The 22,176-nt window shown below is 45.7% G+C and overlaps 1 protein-coding gene across 1 annotated transcript in view; it reads left to right on the forward strand.

Moving 5' to 3' along the window:
- Positions 1 to 22,176, forward strand: part of LOC124606532 (frizzled-5-like) — a 1,074,024-nt gene that overhangs the window by 1,014,181 nt on the left and 37,667 nt on the right. Inside the window, exons 6-8 of the mRNA XM_047138517.1 lie at positions 4,624 to 4,942; positions 10,470 to 10,841; positions 20,276 to 20,428. Coding sequence (XP_046994473.1) covers positions 4,624 to 4,942; positions 10,470 to 10,841; positions 20,276 to 20,428 — 844 coding nt within the window. The remainder of the gene's footprint in view (positions 1 to 4,623; positions 4,943 to 10,469; positions 10,842 to 20,275; positions 20,429 to 22,176) is intronic.

Genomic DNA, 22,176 nt, shown 5'->3' on the forward strand with positions numbered 1-22,176 from the left:
AATATACATAAATGACCTTGTGGATAACATCGGAAGTTCACTGAGGCTTTTTGCGGATGATGCTGTACTATATCGAGAGGTTGTAACAATGGAAAATTGTACTGAAACGCAGGTGGATCTACAGCGAATTGACGCATGCTGCACGCAATGGCAATTCAATCTCAATGTAGACAAGTCTAATGTGCTGCGAATACATAGAAATATCCCTTATCAATTAGCTGCAATATAGCAGATCAGCAACTGGAAGCAGTTAATTCCATAAACTATCTGGGAGTAGGGATTAGGAGTGATTTAAAATGGAATGATCATATTAAGTTGATCGTCGGTAAAACAGATGCCAGACTGAGATTCATTGGAAGAATCCTAAGGAAATGCAATCCGAAAACAAAGGAAGTAGGTTACAGTACACTTGTTCGCCCACTGCTTGAATATTGCTCACCAGTGTGGGATCCGTACCAGATAGGGTTGATAGAAGAGATAGAGAAGATCCAACGGAGAGCAGCGCGCTTCGTTACAGGATCATTTAGTGATCGCGAAAGCGTTACGGAGATGATAGATAAACTCCAGTGGAAGATTCTGCAGGAGAGACGCTCAGTAGCTCGGTACGGGCTTTTGCTGAAGTTTCGAGAACATACCTTCACCGAGGAGTCAAGCAGTATATTGCTCCCTCCTACATACATCTTGCGAAGAGACCATGAGGATAAAATCAGAGAGATTAGAGCCCACACAGAGGCATACCGACAATCTTTCTTTCCACGAACAATACGAGACTGGAATAGAAGGGAGAACCGATAGAGGCACTCAAGGTAGCCTCCGCCACACACCGTCAGGTGGCTTGCGGAGTGTAGATGTAGACGTAGAAGGTGCAGATGTGCCAGAGCATATTGCTAACGTATGTGCTAAGGCTTTCGGGGCAGACTGGAGTGATACCTAATAAATCGATCCGGCCTAGTGAGACACTATCCACTAGGTCCTCACATTGCTGCCTTGCGCTGCATCTGACATCTTCAGAGTTTTTATATTTCTTTCGACTGCCGCTGATTGTTCCGTATTATGCGGACAATATGTCGTGGCAATCGGCCGCGACCGTAAACCAACGAGAACTTAGAATGACCACGAGTAGAGAACCGCTGCGGGGGAACATGCCCCGCTTGCCTCTCGGAAGGCTGTCTTCCTATGTCTGCGTTCTGTGCTTCCACGAAAGCAAAACTGACATAACGGTCGCAGGGATCGCTCTGATTCCTTTTGTTGTGGCGAGAGTTGCATTCGAATCCCGTTAGGCACCGGATTAGCCTCTTCAATCATTTAAAAATAAGAAACAAAAGCAAGCAATCCACAACACCAAGGAAATTGGAGTACACGAAGCAGACTACAGTGCAATTGTTTGCTGCGGTTGGCAGTGGTGGTTCAGGCCCGACCTCTATCGGTATCTTATGCAACCGTAGTACAAACCACTCTCCACCTTAAACTGTGTCCGCACAATACCGTTGTTGTTGTCGTTTTCATTGGCCTTCAGTGTGTTACCGATGGGCAAAGCCTCTTTCCAGTTTCTTCCAGTAGTCCCATTGGTCATGCTGGTCCTCCATATAGCAACAGCACATCTCGCACCATCATCTTTGTTTTTTCCATTTCCTATCATCCTTCCATGGCCAGCCATTCTGTCGTTACTGTGCTCCAACAGCGGTCAGATATTCTCGTCAGAAGTCCCATACACAGAAATTATAACGTTTTAGCTTGATTCAGCAACGTTTACGTCAGTTTATTTCTGATTCTGTCTCTTCGTGAAGTTTTTAAATAGTGCACATTTAATTATTATTTCGCATTTTTCATATGGATAGATCAGACGAGGGTTGGAACTTAAATAGTGGCAACTACTGATTCACAACCGATACAAAAGAGTTACATGTTTGCACCGTTAGAAGAGCCTGTTCTGTTTATGGTGTGAATGGAGCGCTCTACTGCCTGTCGAATCTCTGGAACAGTTCTGAAGCGAATGAATCAAAGTCACAAGAACAAGTCCGGAAAGTATGGTGGATGGTACAGTACTTCCCAATCTCATCGACTCAGCAGAGCAGCCACAGCTTGCGCTGTATGCACCCGCGCATTGCCGTGCAAAATGATGGGTGGGCTGCGCAGAAAGTGTCGCCGCTTCTTTCGCAAAGCTGGTCGCAGGTGATGCTCTAAAAATGGACAGTAATACTGTGCATTGACGGTCTGCCGTGGAGGAACGTAATGCGTTAGGATAACACTATCACAGTAGTACACGAGAATCACCATAATTGTCACAATACGGGGCTCTGACGTACTTTCGACTTTCGCGGCAACCCAAAATGACGCCATTCGTTGGACTGGCGTTTTAGTTTTGGCTCGTACGATGTGGCCCATGTCTCATCCAGTGTTACGATACAAATTAAGAAAGCCTCTCCTTCACGCTCATAGCGCTCCAAGTGCGTCTGCGCAGCGTCGTAACGCACTTATTACTGAATTTCCGTCAAGTCATGCGGCACCCATCGTGATGCAATTTTTCGCTTGCCCAGGAGTTTCTTCAGGATGCGAAGCACAGTCTAATGCGCTAATCCAGTTTCGTGGGCGAGCTCACGAATCGTATGGCGTCGATCACTGTCCACTAACGCGGCAACAACATGCACTTCTTCAGAGATGCTAGGACGATCTACCCGATGCATGTCTGCCACAGTTCGCCGACCTTCGTTGCAGGCTTTTACCCAACGTGCCACTGTTCTGTACGGCAATGCCGATTCCCCGCACGCTCTTGAAGACCTTGATGACACTGTCGTGCTGTACGACCTCTGGCACATTCAATCTTGATCCAACTCCATTGTTCCTGTTTCGAAAACATAGTGACACCGTTACGTTAGACCGCTCGCTCACAAGTGACTGTGTTTCCCTCGATTGTGCGCACGCCGGTGACGTGGAACGGGCGAGTCCATTTGCTCGGAGGTAAGGTAGGTATGTCAACAACGTGTGTTATCAGCGACAATCGTACGCCGCTGTCAAAATCTCCTCTCTGATACTCCCATTTATTCTCCGATTGAGGCACCTATCCAAACCCAACAACAAAATCTAGCAACCAGCGAGTTCGCCTGGGATTAAGGCTCGTTTGGAAGCTATCGAGAACCGATCTTGTCACGCGCCATTTGTAAATGTTACAGGGATGGTGGACATGAGAATATAAGGGGCAGTCAAATAAAAACGAGACACATGGGAAAAAAATAAGAAAACCATTATTTCGAAAGTTATCGCAATAAACGTTGATATATCGTTGATATATTTATCCCATTGTGAGACTAGACGGCCAGTAGCTTCATGGAGAAATGTTTTCAGTTGCCCACGGAAACGTTATTGTATCCAGGTGTGCAGATCTTCGCCCAAAGCAAATCGACAGCCACGAATGTTGTTCTCAGGGCACCAAAAATATGGAAATCTCATGGGGAGAGATAGAAACTGTGTGGATAATGTAAAAGAGCTTACCAGCGAAATTTTTGATCTAACTAGTTACTCTCCTGTTTCTCTTTTGGGTCTGCGAGCGCACATGCTTCAACGCCTTGATTGCTTTGCGTTCCACCTTATAGATACCTGATGAAACTGTTCGTGTCGAGGGAGTATTCGATGCTGTACTGTTATATACCGAATAGAAACCGAAGCATCGTTTCACGCTTGTCGGCAGCGACCGAAAAAGAGCCGAAAACGAACGGAACCGAATGGAATCACACGCGTCTGAAATAGGCCTTACACAGCCGGTGTAATCGGTCAACTTTTCGTACGATTACTGTTGGTGTTAAGTTTCGATGTTGCCCTTAACAATGATAATAACGCAATTAATATCGTAAATTAAAATTAGATGGATTGCGTTCAATATGAGATTGAGGGAATCCCCTTTTAATAAATCGGTGTGTCCACAGAGTAAAGTAATGCGCTGATTGGTGTCTACTATAAATAATAGGGTTACCACCGTAATTTAGACTTTACCATATATTATGCTTATCCATTATGGATATTTTAGAACCGTGACTGTATATTAATGTAAATAAATTATACACAACTGCAACCAGTCACTTTTTTCATTAATAATGCTTTATTACATTAACCGGTTTTCGAACCCTTTCAGGTTCATCTTCAGATGATTTCGGGAGAATCCGGGAAGTTACATCATTACTGGTAGTAGCATAATGCTGGGTGCTGGTTTGCGACAGTATAGGCGGCTTTTTTCTTATCTGTCTGCCTCCATTTTGATGTCCAGAACACTTTCACACGAACTATATTAGTTCACACTTTAACAGTGTGTGCCTATACTGTCACAAACCAGCACCCAGCATTATGCTACTACCAGTAATGATGTAACTTCCCGGATTCTCCCGAAATCATCTGAAGATGAACCTGAAAGGGTTCGAAAACCGGTTAATGTAATAAAGCATTATTAATGAAAAAAGTGACTGGTTGCAGTTGTGTATAATTTATTTACATTTACCATATATTTTCCTACATCCCTGTCAAAATAAAATAACCCTAAATTACACATAATAAAAAACGTTTCGTCCTAAAAAAAAAAAGAGCGAAATCCCGGAGAGTAGAAAACTGTATTGACATGGAGTGGCGCTGTTGCAGGGGATGGCGGGCTGAGATGGCGGCGAGTGCTGGGCTGGAGGCGGCGTGGGCGGCGGCGCTGCTGGTGCTAGCGCTTGCGGGGGCGGCGGAGGCGGTGGGGGCGGAGGCGCTGGCGGCGCTGGCGCTGCTGGGTGCCGCGGGGGCGGCAGGGGCCGAGGCGCCGGCCACGGCGGCTGCGGCGCCGCCCCCAGGGCTGGCGGCGGGGGCGTCGGGACGCTGCGAGGAGATCCGCATCCCCATGTGCCGCGGCGTCGGCTACAACCTCACCTCGATGCCCAACGAGCTCAACCACGACTCCCAGGAGGAGGCCGGGCTAGAGGTACAGTATGTGCGGCTGCCACACTCACAGGTGCCACTAGTAGTACATGTCTCACTCCAACACTCATCTCTTGGCGTGACCAATGGGCACGGATGGATAATGATGCTCAATAATAATAATAATAATAATAATAAGTCAGGTTAAACAACATGGAGCGGCGTAGCGCTGTGGTTAATGCACTAAGCAAAGCAGCAAACTGCTCCTCGACAGAGTAATCGCAATTCTCCTCCCTCTGATCAGCTAAGTTCTCCTAAAAATAGGAACCTCCTATTCTCGCTGTTATTAGATTTATTTCCTACTGGCGGGATGAAATTAAGCCCAGACTAGTTCCTTAACGACAGTATCCATTACTAACGCTAAGAATTATAGGACAGAACTGGAGCTCACCAGAGAGACAGAACACACAGAGAGTCTGTGACACGTAGTTTAGCGCTCCCTGCAGTGCGATGCTGGGGTGTTAGCTGCTATACTTTCCGTACTCAATCTGTGGTTGTTCTAAACTCGAGATATATTTGCATATAAGTTGTAAAATAAGAACTTGCTGAATTTCTTTTCGAAATCGCGCCTAACGTTTGCGTAATGTAAAAATGCACGCAAAGAAGCAGTAGAACTACGACATTTCTTATTTTGAGTGAGTACTGCTTTACAACAATACGGGGTTCGGGGTTAACGTTTATGCAAACACTTGTTATTCATTTATTTATTTATTTATTTATCCCCCCCCCCCAAAAAAAAAGTGTTTTGCATCAAGGTGGGCCCGCAATCCCACATTGCTGTTTTTGTGTGCAAACACTGACCAATGAAACAGTTTCAAGATAAAATTGTTGAATACTGTTTTACTGGCCGTCCGCGGTTACAGTATTTGTATGAAAGCTATTGCTGCTGTCGAAAGACGATGCGTAAGGGGAGATAAAAAAGTTTCCTTTTGATGGCGTTACTGCAGCGTACATACAAAACAGCACGATTCCGATGCGGATATCAACTGCGTTTTTTTTAAAATAGAAACCCCCATATTTTTGTTACATACTCGTGTAGTACTTGCTGAAATATGAATGTTTTAGTTGGACCACTTTTTTCGCGTTGTGATATAAAGCGCTGTAATAGTCACAAACGTATAAGTACGTGGTATCACGTAACATTCCGCCAGTGTGGACGGTATTTGCTTCGTAATACATTACCCGTGTTAAAATGGACCGTTTACCAATTGCGGAAAAGGTCGATATCGTGTTGATATATGGCTATTGTGACGAAAATGCCCAGTGGACTTGTGCTATGTATGCTGCTCGGTATCCTGGACGACATCATCCAAGTGTCCGGACCGTTCGCCGGATAGTTACGTTATTTAAGGAAACAGGAAGTGTTCAGCCACATGTGAAACGTCAACCACGACCTGCAACAAATGATGATGTCCAAGTAGGTGTTTTAGCTGCTGTCGCGGCTAATCCGCACATCAGTAGCAGACAAAATGTGCGAGAATCGGGAATCTCAAAAACGTCGGTGTTGAGAATGCTACATCAACATCGATTGCACCCGTACCATATTTCTATGCACCAGGAATTGCATGGCGACGACTTTGAACGTCGTGTACAGTTCTGCCACTGGCAACAAGAGAAATTACGGGACGTTGACAGATTTTTTGCACGCGTTCTGTTTAGCGACGAAGGGACATTCACCAACAGCGGTAACGTAAACCGGCTTAATATGCGCTATTGGGCCACGGAAAATCCACGATGGCTGCGACAAGTGGAACATGAGCGACTTCGGCAGGCTAATGTATGGTGCGGCATTGTGGGAGGAAGGATAATTGGCCCCCATTTTATCGATGGCAATCTAAATGGTGCAATGTATGCTGATTTTCTAGGTAATGTTCTACCGATGTTATTACAATATGTTCCACTGCATCACAGAATGGCGATGTACTTCCAACATGATGGATGTCCGGCACATAGCTCGCGTGTGGTTGAAGCGGTACTGAATAGCATATTTCATTATAGGTGGATTGGTCGTCGAAGCACCATACAATGGCCCGCATGTTCACCGGATCTGACGTCCCCGGATTTCTTTCTGTGGGGAAAGTTGAAGGATATTTGCTATCGTGATCCACCGACAACGCCCGACAACATGCGTCAGCGCATTGTCAATGCATGTGCGAACATTGCGGAAGACGAACTACTCGCTGTTGAGAGGAATGTCGTTACACGTATTGCCAAAAGCATTGAGGTTGACGGACATCATTTTGAGCATTTATTGCATTAATGTGGTATTTACAGGTAATCACGCTGTAACAGCATGTGTTCTCAGAAATGATAAGTTCACAAAGGTACATGTATCACATTGGAACAGCCGAAATAAAATGTTCAAATGTTCTTTCGTTCTGTATTTTAATTTAAAAAACCTACCTGTTGCCAACTGTTGGTCTAAAATTGTGAGCGATATGTTTGTGACTATTACAGCGCCATCTATCACAAAGCGAAAAAAGTGGTCCAACTAAAACATTCATATTTCATTAAGTACTACACGAATATGTAATAAAAAATGGGGGTTCCTATTTAAAAAAAACGCAGTTAATACCCGTTTGACCTATGGCAACGCCATCTAGCGGGCCAACCATAGCGCCATCTGGTTTCCCCCTTCAAGCTAGACAAGTTTCGTTCTTTGTAGATTTTTCGTTTGACGCTTATTTCGTGAGATATTTGGCCCGATCACGACCAATGGACCACCCTGTAAAATCACCGACATTTAAGCCATGGGTTAGAGTGGCCTTCAGACGGAAAATTTTTGATTGTCCCTTATAAATTGTTAGTGTGCTATAGTCAGGTACAGTATTATTTGTTACTATAATCGCTAAGCGGTAACATTTAAAATTTTGTAGTTTCCTTACGCCTTATCATATACCATGCCCGTTTCTTGACTGCTGAAAACGTGACGGAGGGTTGTTCAATTTGTTCAACTCTGGTCGCGATGTTGCCTCTCTAAAGTATTTTATCTCTTTGAAACTATCTGAGCCCGACCCCAGTGCCCAGAGTCAGTGGTCATGTGTGTGTGACTTACGTTTACGAGGGTGAGTCAAATGAAAACCTTAAATTTGTAATAACAAATCGAAATTTCGCGCCGTTATCCTGTAAGTTGGTAAGCGTGCTACAAACAGCGTGCACAATGGCCTGTAGGTGGCAGCATAGTGCAGATGCACACATACCGTCGCAGAATCAGTATAAAGATGGCCGCCCCACTTGCGACTTGCACCAGGGAAGTACAGCGTTCTGCTATTCGGTTTTTGCGTACTGAAGATGTGAAACCTATTTAAATTCGTCGACAAATGAAGGTTCAGTACGGTGATGCGTGTTTGTCACAGCAGCAAGTCTTCGGAATGGAGTAGGAAGTTCGCAAATGGTGTGACTTCAGTGGAAGATGCTCCTCGTCCAGGTCAGGCACAACGAGTTGTGACTCCACAGAACATTGCAGCAGTTGAAGCCATAGTGAAGGAAAACCGCCGAGTGACACTGAATGACATTGCAGCGTGTTTACAGATTAGTCATGGGTCAGCACACCAGATTATGCATGATGTGCTCTAGTTTCACGAAGTGTCTGCAAGATGGGTGCCACGGCAGCTGACTCCTGAAATGAGAGATCGACGTGTTGATGCTTGTGAAGAACTTCTTCGGCACTTTGAACGAGAAGGTGATGGCTTCCTTGCAAGAATCGTTACTGGGGACTAAACCTGGGTTCACTTCCACCAACCGGAAACGAAGAGAGCGAGCAAGGAATGGCACCATTCCTCATCACCAAAACCAAAGAAGTTTCGAACAGAACCATCAGCAGGGATGGTTATGCTGATTGTCTTTTGGGATGAAAAAGGCGTCATTTCGGAGCATTACGTGCCTAGAGGGACCACTATCACCAGTGCATCACACACAGATCTCCTAAAAAATCATCTCCGGCCTGGAATCAAATCAAAGCGAAGTGGACTGCTGTCAGCAGGTGTCCTTTTGCAACATGACAAAGGAAGGCCGCACACTGCCCGTACAACAGTTGCAACAATCACAGACCTGCATTTTGAGTGTCTTCTTCATTGACCATACTCACCAGAGCTTGCCCCAAGTGATTTCCGTATGGTTGGACTTTTAAAAGTCGCAATGGGAGGAAAGAAGTTCCGTTCTGATGAAGAGGTAGGCCACGTGGTGCATGAGTGGTTGCACGGACTACCAAAAGAATTTTTTTCTAAAGGAATGTATGCACTTTGTAAGCGTTGGAGTACTTGCATTGAGTGTGGGGGAGATTATGTTGAAAAGTGATAGAGCTTTGTACCACTTGTGCATAATAAATAATATTTAAAAAAACATTTAAGGTTTTCCTTTGACTCATCGTCGTATGTGGGTTGTCTATTTTAGAAGAAGGTCTTCTGGCAAAAAGCTCACGTGTTCAGCAGTCTTCTTGTTTTGTCTGTCTGCGACTCGACATCTCCTCTGTATGTTGCGTAACGGTCTGTCATTATCATAATACTGTCTGTATCTCTAACAAGGGAACCTCCCCATCGCACCCCTCTCAGATTTAGTTTTAAGTTGGCACAGTGGATAGGCCTTGAAAAACTGAACACAGATCAATCGCGAAAACAGGAAGAAGTTGTGTGGAACTATGAAAAAATAAGCAAAATATACAAACTGAGTAGTCCATGCGCAAGATAAGCAACATCAAGGATAATATAAGCATAGGAGCGCCGTGGTTCCGTGGTTAGCGTGAGCAGCTGCGGAACGAGAGATCCTTGGTTCAAGTCTTCTCTGGAGTGAAAACTTTACTTTCTTTATTTTCGCAAAGTTATGATCTGTCCGTTCGTTCATTGACGTCTCTGTTCACTGTAATAAGTTTAGTGTCGGTGTTTTGCGACCGCACCGCAAAACCGTGCGATTAGTAGACGAAAGGACGTGCCTCTTCAATGGAAACAGAAAACATTTGATCGCAAGGTCATAGGTCAACCGATTCCTACACAGGGAAACGCGTCTGATATATTCTGTACGACACAGGTGACGGCATGTGCGTCACATGGCAGGAATATGTTGTCGACCCACCTAACTTGTACACTTGGTGAATGGGTAAAAAGATTCTTCTTCCTTGCCCGATTTAGGTTTTCTTGTGGATGTGATAATCACTCCCAAAAAAGTGATGAAAATGTAAGAGTTTGTGACATGAACTGTAAATAAAAAATTAAAATTTTGAGTCGAGGGAAGACTTGAACCAAGGCCCTCTCGTTTCGCATCTGCTCACTCTAACCACGGGACCACCGCGCTCCTGAGCCCAAACGCTCCTTGATGTTGGATATGTTACACATGGACTACTCAGTTTGTATATTTTGCTTATTTTTTCATAGTTCCACACAACTTCTTCCTGTTTTCGCGATTGATCTGTGTTCAGTTTTTCAAGGCCTATCCACTGTGCCAACTTATAATTAAATCTGAGGGGGATGCGATGGGGAGGTTCGCTTGTAAGTGTTTATAAGAAAGCGGAGGAGTGACGTGAGAGTGGGCTTGGGCAGGTGCACCAGTTCTACCCGCTGGTGGAGATCCGGTGCTCGGAGGACCTGCGGCTCTTCCTGTGCTCCGTGTACACGCCCATCTGCCTGGAGGAGTACGAGCAGCCGCTGCCGCCGTGCCGCGGGCTGTGCGAGCGCGCGCGCGCCGGCTGCGAGCCCATCATGGCGCAGTACGGCTTCCCCTGGCCGGAGCGCATGGCGTGCGAGCGGCTGCCCGTCGCGGCGCCCGCCTCCGAGAAGCTCTGCCTCGACCGCAACAGCAGCCGCGCCGCGCCGCCGGGCCACGACGCCGCCCCCGGCGCCGCCTCCACCGCCAGGCCGCCGCGGCGCGGCGCGGGCAGCGGCCAGCACGCCGACTGCCGGCCCGGCAAGAAGGTAGTGGCCGCTAGATGCGCGCGCAGGCGGCAGGGCAGCCCGCCCGGTTAGGCCGCCATTACACTATCAAATCTCTTTGTCAAAGATATTTGACGGTGTAATAGGGAACTCTGTCAAATGTCGTCCAATATTTGATCAAATCTAGGGCCTCGCTGTATATTTAATCAAAGAAATCGCTTGTCTTCTGTTCACTACAATGTGATATGTTACCACATGGAACGCTAGCATCGGTGCAGCGCTCTGTCGTCTGTAGTGTTTTTATAAACATTGCCGGTAAATACAATTGGTGTGTGCCGACAACTACAAAATTAGTGGAGATGTATGAAGCTGATGAGGCCTTTACAACATGAGGCACTCTGAATACAAAAACCTAACATAACCCTCTCCTGTAGCAAGGAATCGGAGTGTTACAGATGTAGCAGTTCTTAAGTGAATATTGCACTTTGTGAAATGAGGATACACTTCACTGAGCACATACAGAAATGTATGCTCATCCATTCTTAAGTAATTGATGTACGACTTGACGTCTTCCACTGTAAGCTCACGTAACAAGTTTTGTTGAATGCTTTTATCGTGTCGTCGTAAAACCCACGGCTTCATACAGATTAGATTAGTTTTTCGTTCCATAGATCCTCGTGGATGTGGTACATGTCAATTTTTTTAAGCTGAAATAACAATATTAATAGTATGAATAAATACAATACATCATTTGTTTCTATTAAAAATTTCGTTAATGGAGTAGAAGGAGTTGGCCACTAGTAAGTCTTTCAGGCTCCTTTTAAACTAATCTTTATTTGTAACTGAATTTTTTATGTTTTCTGGCAAATTATTGAAGATGAGTGTTCCTGAGTAGTGGCCCCTTTTTGAACGAAAGTAAGTGCTTTTAAGTCCTTGTTCCTGGTATTGTATGTATGAACTGAGTTGTTTGTTGGAAAAATATATATATTATTTAGGACAAATTTCATTAAGGAGTAAATATACTGAGGCAGTAGTTAGAATACCTAGTTCTTTAAAGAGGGTTCTGCAGGACGTCCGTGAATTTATTCCACAAATAATACGTATTACACCCTTTTGGACTCTGAAAACTTTTGTTTGACTTGAAGAGTTACCCCAAAATATTATACCATATGACATAATGGAATGAAAGTAGGCGAAGTATGCAAGCTGTTTCATTTTTATGTTGCCTGTGTCTGCTAACACTCGAATTGCAAATACAGATTTGTTAAGGCGTTTCTGCAGTTCTGTGGTGTGCTCCTCCCAACTGAATTTATTATCAAGTTGTAATCCCAGGAATTTAAGACTGTCAACCTCGTATGTATGGTTCCTTTTTTTCCCCCCACTTTTTTTCCGCATGTGCACGCAGTGGAAGTGCGGTACGTACAACTGCTGCGGTTAACAACAAGTTGTTGTCAGCCATCTTGAACTTTGACGAAAAATTTGATGACAGTGTAATACCCCTTCTAGCGCTACGTCAAAGATCTTTGTCAAATATATTGGACGGAATATTTGATCACATCTTTGATCTATTTGATCACATCTTTGATCAAATCTTTGAAAAAGAAATTTGATAGTGTAATACAGGCCTTAGCCGTGCGGTGTAACGCACTGCTTTCCGGGCGAGAAGGCAGGCCGGTCCCCGGCACGACTCCACCCGGTGGATTAGTGTCGAGGTCTGATGTGCCGGCCACTCTGTGGATGGTTTTTAAGGCGGTTTTCCATCTGCCTCGGCGAATGCGGGCTGATTCACCTTATTCCGCCTCAGTTACACTATGTCGGTGCTTGCTGCGTTAAAACTGTCTCCACGTACGCATACACCGTAATTACTGTACCACGCAAACATTGCGGTTACACTCGTCTGCTGTCAGAAGTTCCCGAGGGGTGAGGGGTCCACTAGGGACCGAACCGCACAATAACCCTTGGTTCAGTGTGGGGCGGCGGTGGACTGAGTAGACTGCTGTAGCCTGTTGTGAACCACTGAGGGCTACGGCGGGGACGAAGCCTCTCCGTCGTTTCTGGGTCCCCAGTTCAATACTACACAATACAATCGGCTGGGCACGCTCGGGGAGAGCGGTATTGGTGGGGGTTGCGAACAGGCGCTCTAGAGGAAATGCCGACCAGTGGGGTAGTGCTGTTGTAAACTGAAGCCTTTTGTAAATATTAAGTGGACTCCTCCATGCCCACACTTGCACAATGACCATTCACGATGATTGACTGTCACCTCTGCTTTGGCTGGTAAGTAAAAAAATTCCACTGAAAATGCAGCAAAAGCAGTGATTTATTTTCTCCTGGCTTGTTAAACTAGTAACTTTCGTAGAAGTGTCATCAGTGGCGAATTTTGAGTAAAATCTCCATTTATTTTGTTGCCTTGTTAAAAATTTGCTTCTTGTGACTGAACACAGTGCAGTGTACACAATGTCATCTCACTAACATGTTGCTTAGACTTAGCTGCGAGAGAGTTCTGAACAGTGGTTTATTAAGTTAGGAAATGGGGAAAATAAGGAGAATAGCTTATGAATAAGCACATACTCGGTACAAAAATAAATTTGTAGTGTCTCCACTTACGCTTTTCTGAAACCCACAGCATTTCTCGTTGTGCCAGCCATCGATGGCCCTTGAAAATTACACTTTTTCATCGAAAATGTATGCACTTCCTGGAATAACACGGTAGATACTGAAGTTTTGCGTAGCAACCATATGGCAAAACTCTGGCCTCTTTGCATGCTACCATTTGCCAAAATTTCATTCCGATATGTCAAACCACTTATGAAATATGAAGAGCGTTATGGATTTTTGTTATGGTTTCATCACTGTCGCAGGCGCTTGCAAATGAGTGTGCTACTTCAGATTGATTTTCACTAGATTAGTGACAGAGGCCTGCAACAAAATCTAAGCAAAACTTCAATAAGGTAGCTAAATTTCGTACACAGCAACATAGTATGCAATATGCATCAAACGCAAAATGATTGCGACCCCTATTTTTCATTGCAACCTTTTGCGAATTTGGCGCTGTGTCTTACTTAAACGCAAATATCGCAATGAGTATGACTATTAACGAAATGACTGGCACGTCGTGATGAAGCTCAAAAGCGGGCAAACAATCCTGGCCTCTCCTTCCGAACGAACGAACGAGCTCGCCCAGCGCTTTGGACGCGCATCGGCCACCGCACTCTGCGCAGACTCTGCTGGTTGCTTTTCGCGACTTCCTGAAGACTACGGTAGTCTTCCTAGTAGCCGTGGTCAGTTACAATCGTACCCACACTACCTGCGTATTAGGTGTGTTGCAGACCTATCATGTTTTACCTCATATCGATCGCTTTGTTTACGTATCCAGTCAGTGTCTTACTAGATTCCCCTACAAACTGGAAGTAAGTTAATTTGGACGGCAGAAAAGTGTTGGGTGCTCTTTATTATTTCATTTTTTAGTGCATAACAGCAATGCAACATGTCACAGGGGCTAGGCTTTGTTGATTTACTCGGTAAGTGAACGATAGATACAAGCTACGTGTCACTGCTATTATATATGCACGTCCCGACAAAAAATGAAGTACCCAGAAGAAATTGTCCAGTGGCAGAGTACGTACTATCGGCTGGTATGTAAATGGGTAGAGCTGCAATTCTCTGTGGCAGGTAGAGTGGACACAAAGGCACATTAGTGTTGTTCGTGTTAGTGTCGTCACCAGGCCTGGTAGTTTGTATAACAAGTGTCAGCAGCGTCAGATATTGGGTGATGGCTGTGAAGGACGCGGAACAGCGTTGTCGGCACCTGACAGAGTTTGAAAGATACCATTGTTGGTATCCATTTGGCCGGCTAGTCGGCGGAAGTTCGGCTGCCGAATCGAAAGTCTATTTAGTTGAGGCCATATTGGGCGACTTGTGTGTCGACGATGATGATGAAATGATGATGACAACACAACATCCAGCTCCCGAGGGGAGAACATCTCCGAGCCGGCCGGGAATAACCTGGGCCCGCTGAATGGCAGTCAGACGCACTGACCACTCAGCCAAGGGAGGGACAGGTCACGGCTGATAGCGACTGAGGGGACTCTGACGGCACAACAGTACCTCATGGACATCCTGTGTCCTCATCTACTAACTCTCAAGCGACAGCATCGTGGTGTCATTTTTCGACACGGCAATGCTCGTCTACATATGGCATGTGTTCTATGAACTGCTTGCGTGATTTAGAGCTACCCCATGGCCAGCAAGATCCCCTGATCTGTCCCGTATAAAAAATGTATGGGACCAGGTCAGACTTCAACTCTTAAACATTGCCGTTTTCAGGATATCGAGGACCAGTTACAACAGTTGTGGGCCAGTAGGCTTAGGAGAGGATGTAATGGGTTTATGACATCCTTCCCAACCTATGGAGTGCTCTCATCCAGGCCACAGGGAGCGCAACTTCATACTAACAAGTGGGCTCTTACTGCTGAATTCTTTGTCAATTTGACTCGATATTGTAATCACCGAAATAACTTCTCATATTCTCTGAGCCTCTGAATTTTCATTTCGTTTCCTCTTCCGTTCCTGGGTCTTTCACTTTGTTTGCTAGGCAGTGTGTGTTTCTTTCCATCGTATCGCAATTATGCTCTGTGGGTAACGAATCCGGCGACTGCACATTCCTCAAGGAATTGTGGGTGTACAGTACAGTGTGGAGTTTTGCATTATCACGATCTAACATGCCGTTAGATACCCTGGTCGTTAAAGGTATGTCAAAAGGTTTGCCATTCTTGAGATATACCAACGAGCATTACGCCTAGCTCCGCACACCAAGATCACAGGAGCTGGAGAGCTAAGCCTCTCGAGAATCACAGCTTGTGTGACCTTGCACTGGATCAACTAGGGACACGACAGACAGAGAAGCGAGACTCGTCATGAACACCCCAGCATGCCACTCAGTGTCGCAGCTGATTCTGGCTTCACACCATGCAGGTCTCTATTTTTTGTAGTATGGCGTCAGTGGTAAACAACGAATCGAGATCTCATCTCAAATTCCAGTTACCTATTTTTCTTGACTTTCGGAAGGCGTTCGATACAGTTCCGCACTGTCGCCTGATAAACAAAGTAAGAGCCTACGGAATATCAGACCAGCTGTGTGGCTGGATTGAGGAGTTTTTAGCAAACAGAACACAGCATGTTGTTATCAATGGAGAGACGTCTACAGACGTTAAAGTAACCTCTGGCGTGCCACAGGGGAGTGTTATGGGACCATTGCTTTTCACAATATATATAAATGACCTGGTAGATAGTGTCGGAAGTTCCATGCGGCTTTTCGCGGATGATGCTGTGGTATACAGGGAAGTTGCAGCATTAGAAAATTGTAGCGAAATGCAGGAAGATCTGCAGCGGATAGGCACTTGGTGCAGGGAGTGGCAACTGACCCTTAACATAGACAAATGTAATGTATTGCGAATACATAGAAAGAAGGATCCTTTATTGTATGATTATATGATAGCGGAACAAACACTGGTAGCAGTTACTTCTGTAAAATATCTGGGAGTATGCGTGCGGAACGATTTGAAGTGGAATGATCATATAAAATTAATTGTTGGTAAACCAGGTTGAGATTCATTGGCAGAGTGCTTAGAAAATGTAGTCCATCAACAAAGGAGGTGGCTTACAAAACACTCGTTCGACCTATACTTGAGTATTGCTCATCAGTGTGGGATCCGTACCAGATCGGTCTGACGGAGGAGATAGAGAAGATCCAAAGAAGAGCGACGCGTTTCGTCACAGGGTTATTTGGTAACCGTGATAGCGTTACGGAGATGTTTAATAAACTCAAGTGGCAGACTCTGCAAGAGAGGCGCTCTGCATCGCGGTGTAGCTTGCTCGCCAGGTTTCGAGAGGGTGCGTTTCTGGATGAGGTATCGAATATATTGCTTCCCCCTACTTATACCTCCCGAGGAGATCACGAATGTAAAATTAGAGAGATTAGAGTGCGCGCGGAGGCTTTCAGACAGTCGTTCTTCCCGCGAACCATACGCGACTGGAACAGGAAAGGGAGGTAATGACAGTGGCACGTAAAGTGCCCTCCGCCACACACCGTTGGGTGGCTTGCGGAGTATCAATGTAGATGTAGATGTAGATGTACCTGCCCTCGACGGTCCGTGGTAACACTCTGCTTGTAATGTCTACCCAGGTTTGAGCTGCTGTCGTCGTCCTATCAGTCTGAGCCAGTCGAACAATCCTACAGTCTACTTGTGGTGCAGTCCTTCAGGCAGGAAGCGTATGTATTCTTCGCGTCATACAGAGTTGTCCGACTTTTTACGGTCGTGTTCGGTGAAATACATACAAGTTCAACGTGTCCAGCTTTTGTTAGGCTTTTTAGCGATGAGGTAGAGAATGCACAACCAAGGTCCAGTCCAAACTAATCAAGTTGATGCAGTGTAATTTAAAATTATCCTGCCAAGAGTTTCACAAAATAATTCCCGAAAAAGATTACATTCGTGATAAATTGGATTTAAACGAAAAATATTAATACTTAACTGCAGATTACAGTTATATTTTTATAAGCATAATTGAAGTGACCAAAGTTACTGAGTATCTTTTCGTTTTCCATCTCAGAAGAAACATAATTGTTTATTTTTTAACGAAGAACGTTTGGTTTATTTTGACGTAAGATTATTCTAGGAAGAAGGCTGAGTATTTAAGAAGACTGAACATTTATTTGCTGTCGTAACTCCCAAACCGTAAGGCTGTTTACTGAAAGTATTTTTTTAGTTTAAGCACGTTTAAGGCTGGTCTCGCAAAAACTGATTGTAATTGATTATTCGTAAATGACTGAAAATACCCAGCTGACTTTATTTCTATTTAAAATAGTAAGTCCGGCCTTTAGGGCAAAATGTGTGGCTAAATGTAACTCCGATGGCCGCTTTTCTATTTTTGAACCTGGCAGTCCTACGCACAGTTCTCCTGAGTCCTTAGAGGCGCCATTAGTTCTGCAGTCATTCCCCCTACACGCAACTCCGTGTGGAACCTGTTACCATGATACTCTTAGGATTCTCCTGCCAGTCATTCGACCGTTGTCAAAGTCTGAAGAATAACGATAAGCAGCACGCGCACATTCTCATGGTATATTGGATTGCTATATTCGTGTGAAAATTTCCAGTAACGTTACCAACACCTTTCTTCATCTGTAGGAATGGCTTTTTCTGCATGGAAAATACTTAAAACACACTTGCACAAGAATTGTATGAAGCGGAGTCGAATGACAGCTGAACATCCGCCACAATGGGCGCGTGAATGGTCCCATTCAAAAATAATCACCACACGCGTTAAGACATTTACCTCGCTGGGGGACGACACGATCGGCTCATGTTTCATAGAACGCGGTCGGCTGCTGACGGATCCACAACTGCACCAGTTCCTGTACTTCCTCGTCCAACTGAAACTGACGTCCACGAAGATCTTTCAATAGGTCGACAAAGATGTGAAAATCTTACGGTGAAAGATCTGGGCTGTACGGAGGATGTTACAGCGTTTCCCCAACCAAAGCGCTGAAGCGTAGCCTTTGTACGATTTGCGATGTGGAAGCAGGAGTTACCATGCAGAAGGATGGTTCCGCCTGACAGCATCTGGCAGCCCCGAGGGCAAACAGAAAGTTAGCAGTGGAAACATCCCGCATCTCCCCGCCAGAGAAATCGAAAGCTGTTCACGCAAGTTCCGGTAAGGTCACGATGATCTTATTCGACTGCAGGGACCCTCTGCCCACAGAGTTACTGGAGCGAGGTACCATAGTTAATGTCATGAAGACACTTTGCAGAAACTGCCATGCGCCCTAAAGTTAAAACGTCCAGCGGACGGAATCACCCTGTTGCAAGACACGCCCACACACTGCCAATCGGCTGAAGGCTACGCTTCAGCCACTTGGTTGGGAAACACAGCAGCATCCTCCTTACAGCTCGGATGTTTCACCGTGTGATTTTCACATCTTTGTCGAACTGAAGGAAGACATTCGTGGACGTCAGTTTCGGTCGGATGAGGATGGGGTTGTAGATCCGTCAGCGGCCGGATCACGTTCTACGAAACAGGAGTTAACCGTCTCGTGTCCCAATGGCTGAATGTCATAACGCGCGAGGCGATTACTTTTTAATGGAACCATTGCAAGGTTCCATTGTGGTGTATGTTCCATTTGACTGTCCCTTATATACACTACTGGCCATTAAAATTGCTACACCACCAAGATGACGTGCTACAGACGCGAAATTTAACCGACAGGAAGAAGATGCTGTGATATGCAAATGATTAGCTTTTCAGAGCATTCACACAAGGTTGGGGCCGGTGGCGACACATATAACGTGCTGACATGAGGAAAGTTTCCAACCGATTTCTCATACACAAACAGCAGTTGACCGGCGTTGCCTGGTGAAACGTTGTTGTGATGCCTCGTGTAAGGAGGAGAAATGCCTACCATCACGTTTCCGACATTGATAAAGGTCGGATTGTAGCATATCACGATTGCAGTTTATCGTATCGCGACATTGCTGCTCGCGTTGGCCGAGATCCAATGACTGTTAGCAGAATATGGTGGGTTCAGGAGGATAATACGGAACGCCGTGCTGGATCCCAACGGCCTCGTATCACTAGCAGTCGAGATGACAGACATCTTATCCTCATGGCTGTAACGGATCGTGCAGCCACGTCACGATCCCTGAGTCAACAGATGGGGACGTTTGTAAGACAACAACCATCTGCACGAACGGTTCGACGACGTTTGCAGCAGCATGGACTATCAGCTCGGAGACCATGATTGCGGTTAACCTTGACGCTGCATCACAGACAGGAGCGCCTGCGATGGTGTACTCAACGACGAACCTGGGTGCACGAATGGCAAAACGTCATTTTTGCGGATGAATCCAGGTTAATGCACGACCTCATGTTGCAGGTCCTGTACGGGCCTTTCTGGACACAGAAAATGTTCGACTGCTGCCCTGGCCAGCACATTCGCCAGATCTCTCACCAATTGAAAACGTCTGGTCAATGGTTGCCGAGCAACTGGCTCGTCACAACACGCCAGTCACTACTCTTTGTGAACTGTGGTATCGTGTTGAAGCTGCATGGTCAGCTGTACCTGTACACGCCATCCAAGCTCTGTTTGTCTGAATGCTCAGGCGTATGAAGGCCGTTATTACGGCCAGAGGTGGTTGTTCTGGGTACTGATTTCTCAGGATCTATGCACCCAAATTGCGTGAGAATGTAATCACATGTCAGTTGTAGTATAATATATTTGTCCAGTGAATACCTGTTTGTCGTCTGCCTTTCTTCTTGGTGTAGCAACTTTAATGGCCAGTAGTGTATATTATAGGCCATAGGCGTGGAAATGCTGCAGTATCAGCTTGGTAGCCGCGGTGTGACGTCTCCGTCAGTGTAGAGCAGGTAGCGACTAGAGACAGATGCGCTGGCTTGGCCACTGAGCTCAGCTGGCGGTGTTGCAGGGCTGCCGCGGGTCTGCGCCGGCCGACTGCTCGTGCCGCTGCCGGCCGCCGCTGCTGCAGCTGCAGCCCGGCTCTCCCTGGTTCAACGCCTCCGTCCAGGTGGCCGGCGTGCACGACTGCGCCATGCCCTGCCGCGGCGTCTTCTTCACGCAGGTAACACACTCCCACCCTTCCTGCCCTACGTCTCTGTTCGCTAACCAGTACGAGCAATAGTTAGAAACTTCTATTTATTTTTTTATTTTTGTTTTTTGAGTCATCAGTCGTCCGACTGCTTTGATGGTACCCGCCAAGAACTCCTCTCCTGTGCCAAACGTCATCATCTCAGCGTAGCACTTGCAGCCTATGTCCTCAAATATCTCCTGGGTGTATTTCAGTCTATGTTTTCGTCTACAGTTTTTATCTCTACGGTTCCCTCTGGTACCGCGGAAGGTGTTCCACAATGTCTTAACAGATGTCCTATCATGCCGCCCCTTCCTTTTGCCAGTCCTTTTCATATACTGTATTCCTTTCCTCGCCGATTACCCGGAGAACCACCTCATTCTTTACGTTATCAGTACACCTAATTTTCAGCATCCTTCTATAGCACCGCATCTCAAATGCTTCGGTTCTCTTCCGGTTTTCCCACAGTCCATGTTTCACTAACCTACAGTGCTCTGCTCCAAACATACATTCTCAGAAATTTCTTCTCAAAATTATGGCTTCTCCTCTGCATTTAACAGTACAATTGCCATCGCACTCTTAATGTTACCACATATGCTTTTAATTTCACTGAAGATTGTTTTGACTTTTCTATGTGCTGAGTCAGTCCTTCTGACAATCATTTCTGTTCTGATCTCTTCTCATTTTTCGTGCAGGCATCTCGCCTTTGCTTCCCTACACTTCCTATTTACTTCATTCCTAAGTGACTTGTATTGCTGTATTCCTGGATCTCCCTGAACAGGCCGACCGTAGTGGCCGAGCGGTTCTAGGCGCTACAGTCTGGAACCGCGCGACCGCTACGGTCGCAGGTTAGAATCCTGCCTCGAGCAAGGATGTGTGTGATGTCCTTAGATTAGTTAGGTTTAAGTAGTTCTAAGTTCTAGTGGACTCATGACCTCAGAAGTTAAGTTCCATAGTTCTCAGAGCCATTTCAACGATTTTTTTAACCCCCTGAACATTTTTGTACTTTCTTCTTTCATCAAATTCAAATGTCTGTAAGCACTATCGGACTTAACATCTGAGGTCATCAGTCCACTAGGCTTAGAACTACTTAAACCTAACTAACCTAAGGACATCACACATCAGGATTCGAACCTGCGACCATAGCAGCAGCGCGTTTCAGAACTGAAGCACCTAGAACCGCTCGGCCACAGCGGCCAGCTTCTCTCATCGATCAACCAAAGTTTGCCATCTGTTACCCATGGTTTCTCCGCAGTTACCTTCTTTGTACCTATGTTTTTCTCTCCGACTTCGGTCATTGCCCTTTTTAGAGTTGTCCAATTCTGTTCAACCGAAATGCATGCTGAACTCTTCCTCATCGCAGTATCTGTAGCCTCGGAGAACTTCAAGCGTATCTCTTGATTCCTTACTACTTCCATATCCTATTTCTTTGCACATTGATTATTCCTGACTAGTCTCTTAAACTTCAGCCTACTCTTCATCACTATTAAACTGTGATCTGAATCTGTATCTCCTCCAGGGTATGCCTTACAATCGAATATCTGATGTCTGAATCTTGCCCGATAATAATGTAACATATAACTGAAATCTTCCCGTATCTTCCTGCCTTTTCCAAGTATACTTCCTCCTCTTGTGACTCTTAGAGTATTCGCTATTACTAGCTGAAATTTATTTCAGGACTTAATTAGAGCCGGCCGCGGTGGCCGAGCGGTTCTAGGCGCTTCAGTCCGGAACCGCGCTGC

The sequence above is a fragment of the Schistocerca americana genome, chromosome 3 (genome assembly GCF_021461395.2).
Source record: "Schistocerca americana isolate TAMUIC-IGC-003095 chromosome 3, iqSchAmer2.1, whole genome shotgun sequence".
Taxonomy (NCBI): Eukaryota; Metazoa; Arthropoda; class Insecta; order Orthoptera; family Acrididae; genus Schistocerca; species Schistocerca americana.